Source organism: Charadrius vociferus, unplaced genomic scaffold (genome assembly GCF_000708025.1).
Source record: "Charadrius vociferus isolate BGI_N301 unplaced genomic scaffold, ASM70802v2 scaffold260, whole genome shotgun sequence".
NCBI classification, from domain to species: domain Eukaryota; kingdom Metazoa; phylum Chordata; class Aves; order Charadriiformes; family Charadriidae; genus Charadrius; species Charadrius vociferus.
In genome coordinates, this window is record NW_009646410.1 from 1447206 (window position 1) to 1456921 (window position 9716).

At 44.9% G+C, this 9716-nt stretch overlaps 1 protein-coding gene across 1 annotated transcript in view; it reads left to right on the plus strand.

Annotated features, from left to right (window-relative positions):
- CACNA1G (calcium channel, voltage-dependent, T type, alpha 1G subunit) overlaps positions 1–9716 on the plus strand; it is a 102247-nt gene that overhangs the window by 68778 nt on the left and 23753 nt on the right. The window contains 3 exon segments of the mRNA XM_009879686.1: positions 1–158; positions 2565–2615; positions 8457–8608. The exon segment at positions 1–158 is cut by the window's left edge and continues 30 nt beyond it. Coding sequence (XP_009877988.1) covers positions 1–158; positions 2565–2615; positions 8457–8608 — 361 coding nt within the window.

Here is a 9716-nt window from a genome sequence, read left to right on the forward strand (position 1 = left end):
CGTGGCCTTCTTTGTCCTCAACATGTTCGTGGGGGTGGTGGTGGAGAATTTCCACAAGTGTCGGCAGCACCAGGAGGAGGAAGAAGCCAAGAGGCGGGAGGAGAAGAGGCTTCGCCGGCTGGAGAAAAAGAGAAGGAGTAAGGAGAAACAGATGGCTGGTCGGTAGTCTTTCCACAAAAAAAACCTCGCGTCTGGTGATCATTCTTCTCCCAAAAGCATGTCCAGCTATAAAATTTGCATGAAGGAAATAGTGTTGTTTTAGGCTGAGCAAGGAGCCATGGAAGCCTTTTTAATGGCTGCATGATTTGCAATGACCTTTCTGTTGGAGGTTATTTAAATTAAAATATAATAATAATCAGACCTGGAGCTTCTTGGATAGCAGAGCTCAGTGTTACACAAATAGTGACAACTGCAAAGATCAGCAGTGCCGAATGGCACCATAAATCTTCTGAGTCATGAGCACTGTTGCTGATAACTGGATTCACTATTTGGTTTATTACAGCCTTGTAATGCCACAGTGATGTTACCTGTCCCATTTATCAAGCAGGTTTATTTATTGGCACAGTAGCACCACTGCTATTCAAGAGTGTAATAAAATAATGGAGCCATCTCGTTCTAGTGATGCTTAAAAACTCCTTAGAGAAACATATCAATGCATTTGCTTGAGAAATACAGATTAGAAAAAAAAAAAAAAAAAAGCAGTTGAGGAGAGTAAGTAACTAGACAAAATAGCACTGCTGCAAATTGAACCAAACTCCAAAGTGGATGCGCAAGCTTGCAGCCCTGCCTAGAAATGACCTTACAGGTGGAAGGAGGCTAGACCTTTGCTCTGTCAAAAGTCTCCAACCTGACGTTTGTCCCTTAGTCCTTTATTTGTTTTAATTTCGTTGAACAAGTAAGAAATGAGCCAGCCAGATGCCACAGGTCAGAGGTACTCTTCTCGCATGCTCTCTCTTCTGACTGAACTTCCTCCGTTGCCCTCCGTGCCCATGGCCTCGCTCTTCCTCTCCCTGGTCAGTCCGCCTGCTGCTCTCTCCGTGTCCCCTTTCACATCTCTTCTCTATCTTTGACAGACTTCAGTACTGTTTAAGAGGCTGTCTGATCAGGCGCTTGTTCCGAAAGCTGGTAATATTAAGTCTGTTTTATTTCTTTTAATAGTCTAAGAGGCGTTTAATAGCTGTGACAGGCTTAATCGTGCAACCACATACCACAACGGTGTCTCAGACTCTCTCAGTTCAGCACTTACCCAGCACTTTCGTTTGGTCACGTCTTTAAGTCCCATGAGCTTCTCGGGTTTTGTAACCAATAGGATGTATCACACCAGCCTCTGGACATCAAACTTTGGTTTATGCCGAGAGCCTGGCTTCCTCGATGGTCAGTGGAAAGACGGAGGCTTCCCTCAAGAGCAGTGGAGGACACATTAACTGTTCTCAGTTAAGTGGGATACAGATGGATTGGTTTTTTTTGATTGTTTTTCACATCAAGGAAATGCCTAGAAAGCTCTTTCAGTCAGTCCAAGTTCCCAAACACAGTTTCAGGCTGATGAGTTAGGAAATGTTTTTAAAGGCTGGATAGAAAGATCCCTATTTAAAGTTGCAGTTTTGGAAAGGAGACATTTCTGTAGAAGAAAAATAGATGTTTAGTTATTATTAATGACCTTATTTATAATGCTAGAGGAACTAGATGAAGAAAAGACGTAAGTCTGGGCAATTTCCCAGCGGGAAGGAATCACAAACCATCCTTGGAGATGTAGTTATTCACTCAGTCCTATGAAATGCCTAATTAAAGAGGCAATAAACAGCTATTTTACTGAGGATCAAATATTGCTGAGTATTCAATCGCCATAAAAACCTTTCAAGAGCAAAGTATGAAGCCTTCCAAAATGCTTCAGAACAGTTTTCCCAATTCGCATTCAGTGAAATGTTGGTTTTAATTGACCATGTCCAGCTTTGCTCTCAGAGGCAACAGATGTCATAGCTCAGCTTCATTCTGCATGGTGGGAACTTGCAGATGATACCAAGACTGAAGCTTTGATTATACCAGCAACTGCATGAGGGTTCCTTTCAGCTGGGCTTCCTGAGTGGCCCCAGATGCCCAAACGAACCTATGGATGTCAGACGTAGACATCCAACTGGTTGCACAGTCATTTTTGATCGTAGACTCTTCAAACGCATTTACCCAATCGGACATCTGAAAACCAGAAAAGCACGTGAGATCCCAGCTCAGTGAGATGTAGGCAGACTTAAGGTGTGCTGGCCCAGCAGGGTATGTACAAAGTCCGTCCTTCAGAAGCGTCTTCTCCTTCATCATCGTCAAGCCAGGGGGCTCTCAGGGATCTCTTGGGCTTTCACCTGTGTACGTGGGAGAAGCACAAGAGCCCTTCCTTTTTCACGATAAGCCCATGCACCTGAGCCCACCCTCCATGAGGCACAAGGAGAGGATCCCGCAAGAAAACATTCCCAGTAGAGGCAACAGAGAGCCTGGGAGCTGTAGGGACCTCTGAAGGGGAAGGGAAGTCTTGCCGTGTGTCCTGCCGGGTGATTAATGCCATTTCGTTCTTTTAGATCTAATGCTGGATGATGTATTAATGGAGAGCTCAGCCAGTGCAGTGCAAGGTACTGGGAAGTCGGCACGTCTCGTCCCACTTGAATGGCAGTGCTGTGTCACTAACGGCTGGCCACCGCTGCTGTGAGGCATCCCACTAAACCGTGTGTGTGGTGCAAAGCTCGTTTGCTTACTTCATGGCACACGCATATCATTCTGAACCGCAGGTCTGCAGACCTGGCTCAGGACTGACACTTGCAAACCCTTAATTTACCCCTTAATCATGTTATGTTTTTCAGTATTTTTTTTTTTCTGGTTTTCATTAAGACACTGTCAGACTTTTCATGGCTTTTTTTTCCCCCTTTTTTTTTGGTTTGTTTTTGGTTTTTCTTAGAGAATAATGACTGGACTGTGAAATGGGTCCTTTATTGTTTACCCTAGCTTTCCAACCACCAACTTAGGAGTCTCTGAGTAATTTGCCGGAGTGTCTCTGGAAGGCAGGCAGTCTCGCTTAGAGAGGTTATTTCATTATTTCTCGGGGCCTTGCTCGTCGCTCCACAAACACTGTGCTTCAGGGAGGCGCGGTATTTTTTCAGTAGGTTCAAACTCAGTATAGTGCAGAGCCTCAGTGCTGTAATGGGAAGATCGACCCCACACCACCCTTCAGCATGGACATGGGGTTTAGCTGTTGTGTTGCCAAACTGATACGTTCTTCAAATTGATTGAGAGTTGCTCAATCCACAAGGCATCTTGTAAATGAAAAGAACCGAAGATGCCACCTCAAAGCCTTTCCAAGTCCCGGAGGGGATGGACCAGCCAGGGGTTTGACCTGGCCACCCCGACCAGGGCTCGCTCACGTCTCCCTGTCCCATTCCCCCTCGCCGGGACGGTGCTCAGGGCTGCAGATCTGTCCCTCGCTCTTTTTATTTTTAGAACAAGCTTTGATCTGGCAAGCATTTTGTTTAATTCATAACTTAAGAATATTAGCCTGAATAATTAAAGAGGCGCCAACATAGAAACAAATATAGCTGTAATTTTCGACAAAAATAATATGCCAGGAAAATTGTGCCATTAAAACTCTCACCTGTGAACAAGCTCCCACTGCTTGAGATGGGAGCGGAGCTCCATCCATCTCACATATTGCAGGGAGTTTTGATTAAATAAAAATTGCAAGGCGAGGGCTATCAGCTTTCACTGCAGAGGATAACTCAGGGAGACCGAGGTTCCTACCTTATATTTCTAAGGCCTTGTTGGAAGTTACTGCAACATGCTTTAATAAATCCTGAATCTCCTTCCCATTGCCATTCCTGGTATTTTTATTTCTTTGCCTTCATTCTTGCTCGTCTTGATAGGCCTCCTGTCCTCTCCTGCGAAACGGGGGCAGCACGAGGCGGGTGTTTTCAAGGGGTTTGGGGGTCTGTTTATTTTTTCTTCTTTTTATTTGGTTGTGACTCCTCTCCTGGTCTACAGAGCTATATCAAGGCTGTCTTGTCTTATTTTATTTTAAAGGCACTGAACTCATTCCAAACCCCTCCGTTATCCCGCACAGGCTCAGAAAGACTGTTAGAGTTTGCCTTTAAAAAGTGTGCGATTGTCAGGTCTGTGCTTTGTGTTTCCTTTTGTTGTCTTTTCTTTGGATCCAGTGGTAGCGAATGTGCCACGCTGCTCTTCAGGCACCAGCGTGAAGGAATAGAAAGATTTTTATTTCTGAACCTGACTGTGGGGGATATGAGGGAATCAGTCCCGGGAGCTGTAGATGAACCTCCTGTGGTTCAGTGAGAAATCCGGAGTTGTGACCCCAAAACTTCCACACATCTCTGCACTAACAGGGCTTCTTTTCTCTCTCTGTGAAGATAAGATGGAGTATTGTGTGTGTGTGCTGCTGCCTGGTGCTTAGTGAGATGTTATAATTTTATTTTTTCCTTTTTTTTTTTTTCAAGTCTACATTCTATCACAACTGGAATCTTCTCAGTGGAAATAATTTATCATTTTCCATTTTGCCTTTTTTTTTTTTAAGTAGATCCATTCAGTACAATAAAAGCCAAGTAAAACACTGTGTTTAAATAAAAAAAGTTCCTTCAGTGCAAACTACTTTTTAACCTAATAATACTCTTGATACAGTTTGTAAATCCAGCTGCGTCACAGGCTCATTGCTCACTGGTTTGCCGCTGTCCTCCAGATATACTCAGACCTGCAAAGTAGTTAATTCCCTTATTATAGGAGAAGGAAGAAGCTGGAGGAGACGGTAATGGAATTGTCCCACTCTCGTGAATTCCAATTTCCCATGCCCACGCACCTCCGGCTCAAAGCCACCTCGGGGAAAGTGGCAATTTCTCTCTTGACAGGGCTATATTCGGAGGCAGCCGCTATTCGGAGATATTTCGGAGTCACATGCCCAGCCCCATTCCCCCCAAAAAAATGCAGTTAATGGGAAGAGAGTGGCCCCAGCCCCATCTCCCGCAGTGCCGACAGAGACTGGCCGGGAGCTGGCAGTGGCACCGTCCGGCAAAACCAGGGCTACCTCCAGCGCCACTTTGCTGGTCACCGGTGCCATTTCATGGGTCGCATCCTAGAGCTGTCTAGCCAACAGCAGCACGGGGGCTTAATGCCCCAGACCTGGGCCGTGATCGCCGAAGCCAAAGGGCAGCTGGTCGGGGAGGTGCCAGAGCAGGATTAGGAATGGGAAATGTTTATCCTGCAACGGCACCGGTCAGTGCCTTTCCAAATGGGCAGGATACCCGTTCGGAAGGTGGTCCCCGTTTGGGGCAGGGTACCCACCTCGGGTACCCCAGAACACAGGCCATTGTTCGGCCGTGCTCTGCCTCCCAGCCCTTCTCAAGGGGATCAATTATAACCCCGCGGGATGATGCCAAGAGGGAGTACGGAATGTCTGCTTGGGAAACAACTTGAGTTGAGAGCCTACAAGAAAGACAAATTAAAACTGAGTGCACCCCATGCCGACGCAGTGCCCTTAGAGCAGGACGAGCGGGCAGGTGGGACTCTCCCAAGCCAGCTCTCAACCAGCTGCAAGTTCTCCTTCCTACCTGGGTTAGAGGAGATTGCTCAGGATTCACTGTCCGCACTGATTTTCTGCCGTGTAATGATATCTAAATTTGAGCCACTTCTCCCTCTCCCCCAGTCCTGGCCTCCGGCCACGGTGAAGCAGCTTGATTTACACCCTGGTTACCGGCCTGGTGCCTCGTGGTGGGCTTTTGCTGTATTTCCCCATCTTCGCGCATTCTCATTCTGCCAATTCTTCTTTTGTTCGTTTGCTCTCCTCCTCTTTTCTTTAACGCCATGTGTGCCGGGAAGCCAAGTTAACCTTTCCAGTGATAACCGAGACTAACCCAGAGCTCTTGTTGTTCTTGACACAGTGTATTGTAACAGTACAGTAATGTGGTGTTGTGTTAGTTGTGAAGTTCACCACCTGGAGTTTAACAGATGTCTGTATTTCCCAAGATGTTGGTATTGTTTAGATCTTTACTGCAATAATTAGAAATGATACTGTGTGATAGGGGGCACGGGCTTTGCGCCTGGATAATTATACACGAGCAACACCCAACTTCTCTGCAGAACTGCGTAGGTTGGGTTAAATGAATGGTATTTATACAATAGGAAGAAAATGGTTTGTCTGTTCAGAAAGTCCCCTGCCCACCTAGACACAGTAGTCTGTAGTCCTCGGGCAGCATGCTGGCTTGCGTCTGGTCCGTCTCGCGGTAATACCTGTACTGCACTAATTTGCACGGCCGGCATGCGGAGACGGGTGCGGCGAGTGGTGGCACGATCCGTAAACAGGGTTGACAAATCCCCTCTTGACAACGTTAATGGGGGAGGACGAAACGTTTACTAACGGTAATTTTCTACTGCTGCAAAGCGCACCTGCCAGAGCAGCACCCAGAGAGGTTTGGCTGTGGGAATCTGGGGGCACGTGCTGGGAAAGGTGGAAAGGGGGTTTGGGAGAGAGGGGATGCGAAGGGGGAGAGCCTTTGCGGATATGTGACCAATTAGCAACCCTGCTTATAAGGCCGTGCGGCAGCTAATCCAGGTGCAGGAGCTCTGCACAGGAGACATTTTACAACCTCTCTCTAAATCCTCTCTGTTCTAACGGCGTCGGTGCTATTCTGTAGGATTTGGAATTACCTGTCAATCAAAGCTAAGAAAAAATTTGAATTCCAGTGTAATTATTCATAAGTAAATCCACCGCAAGAAAAGGCAGAAACATTGACATTTTTCTTTTTGGATGTGAATTATACATAAATGTAGAAGAAGTAAGTGATCCAATTACGATGGTGTTTCTTTCTGAGATGATAAGTTGGTTCATAAAAATAGGTCCTATTCCTAACCTAATTGTATTCAAACATTTTAGTTAATTTGCTACTCATAATTTAGCATAATGTGATCGAGATATCTTGACTTTATGGAGATTTATGCAGATTCTGAGATATCTGACAAAGCCTTACGAGTGAGTCAGCAGCTACCAGTCTGCTTTTTTGTAAGCACTCAATAGATTCGGCATGAAAATTCATTTTATAGACCTTTTCATCGATATCGTGCTTTAGCACTCAGGTACAGATCACCTGAAGCACACTGCAGATCAGAACGTGAATATTAATACTGCCTTTCATTTGATGACACTGAAGCAGAATTTTGGACGTTCCAAACCCCTACAGAATAAAACCGCTGAGTGATTTGTCTCTCTGGTCCCTGGGCTGTAGGGGAAAGTTCTGTCTCTATGGAAAAAAAACAAAACTGATTTTTCAGGATCCTGTTGCGAAGTGGTAGCGCAGGAAACCATTAAATCTATGGGTTTGATTGCAATGTCATTGGCTATTGACAAAGCGAATTCTATTTCCAGGCAAAATTTAATCTTCTAAAATTAGTTTTCCCTGAGGGCAACCCAAACCTGTGCTTCGTGGCTTCATTCTGCCCAACTTTTTGCTTGGAATAATGTATCAAATGGTACATTTGCTCAGCAGAACTAAATATCAAGCCGTGTAATTCTTACAGCTCAATAATTTTCATAACCAGTTGATCATCTAATTATGAGAGTAATATTATACTCTGACATATTCAAGACAGTCCTTTCCACTTCAATCTGCGTTATAATGCCTCCTTGAAAATTGTACTGAATTATATACTCAGCCTTGGCATTTCCTCATTAGAGATTAGGTGAGTAAATGAGTTTATCTCTAGGAACATTTGGGGTCTAAAGAGCATGTGTCATCCCTGAGGCAGCCGAACACGGGAATGAGTTGAACAGTGAAATCTGTACTTTGATAATCTCATCCAAATGGAGAATCATTATTTTCTAATCGCTAAGGCTGACTGATCAGTTTTCCTTGGTATTTTTATAGACCATTTTTCAGGGCTCTGACAGCCAAAGTGTTGAATTTTGTTCTCTCTGCAGTTTATTGCAAAGAACATAATACGTCTGAATTACTTCTCTTTCAAAGACCACCGCTAACTCAATGGCATGTATTTTTAAGCCATTGTTATTAAAATCTGTCCCCAACATCTGACCGTTAATTGGGTTTTTAGATACTTTGGGGACTTCTAAGATCAGCAGAAACAAAAATTGTTGTCTTAATTTAAATTTAATTTACATTTCCCCACAGGGAAAACATTCTTTAGCAGCGCAATAGTCCCAGCTCACCTCATCCCTGATGCCATAAGGCTGAGTATAGCGCATGTCCCACTGAAGAAGTTTAACGGATGTAAGATGACGGGCGCCCTGCTGTGTATTAAAATGGTAACATGCCAGCATGAAAAAAGGAAATAAAAAAGACAGCATGTTGCTGTAATCGGTCTAGAATTTATCATCTTTGGAGTTGGAAAGTGAGGGTGCGTTGCCTTCAGAAAGACGCAGAGAAATGACTTGACGTGCCTCTCCGCTCTCCTCCTCCCCGCTGCAGAAGCACAATGTAAGCCCTACTATTCGGATTACTCCCGCTTCCGCCTCCTGATCCACCAGATGTGCACCAGCCACTACCTGGATTTGTTCATCACTGGAGTGATCGGCCTCAACGTGATCACCATGGCCATGGAGCACTACCAGCAGCCGAAGGTACGGGGACAGAGAGAGGGATGAGCAGGGGGGGCACATGCTCGGCCGTGGTGGGATGTGCCGATGGGCAGAGTTAAGGCCAGTTTTGCTGTTAGACCTCACGGCCCCCGTTCACCGTGCCCGACCTGGCCCTTTGCCCCGTGGAGCGTACCCATCCTTCATCTGGCTTCCAGCTCAACCCAGGGCTTTTGGTACCCGGATCCAGTTGCACCTCTCCCTTCCAGTTAAGTGCAACAAAGTGCTTTGCAAATGAGGATGAGAGCGTGGTTTTTTGGTTTGCTAGGTGAGATCATCATCTTCCATTTGACTTAGGATTTGCACCAAAAAAAATGGAGAAAAAGGAAAAAGAATAGTAGAATTTGTGAAATGTTTCTCTTTGCAGAGTTTCTGCTAAATCCCCAATGTCCCATAGGGCCCCGTTTTCACAGGCACTGGATTCTGTGCTGGTCCTTAAAATACATTTTAATATATTAGTACGCTAAGTTCCTGGGTCTTTGTCATATTCTGAAAATAAAAACAGCCTGTCCTGGGATGTCAAGTCTCTTGTGCGTAAGAATGAAATGGAAATAGCTGCCTTTGCCATATAACTTGTACTTATTTTTATTAGCCACTTTCAGAATGAATAAATATAACACACAATAGGAGGAAATATTCTTTAAGACTAGACAGGACTTGAATGCTTAATGTAAAAAAACCCAAACAACTAAGACGTGCAAGCAAGGAGAAAAATATCCTCCAGCCTATCATAAAGAAGCCAAAAAGTGAAAGGGCACAAGCCCAATTTCTTTTTTTTCTGTTCAGGTCACCTTTAAATACCCTGGAAGGCTCATTGCATGATTCACTCATTTGGTGATGAAAAAGGTTGTTGGCGAAGGAGCCTGTATTGGAATCGCTCTAGGGCGTGCGTCTTACCGCAGTCGTTTTGCAGCTACATTTTCTCTTGTATTATAAAAATGTTGGGCAGGCTTTTGTTTTTAATTTTCTTAAGGAAAATAACATTTTGTCTCTAAGCCTCTGGTATGCAGCATCTGGGTAATAACTCCAAGCTTGGGCAGTGCTGGGATGACAGCACCGTTAGAGCCGTGCACATGCTTGAGAGTACTGCTGA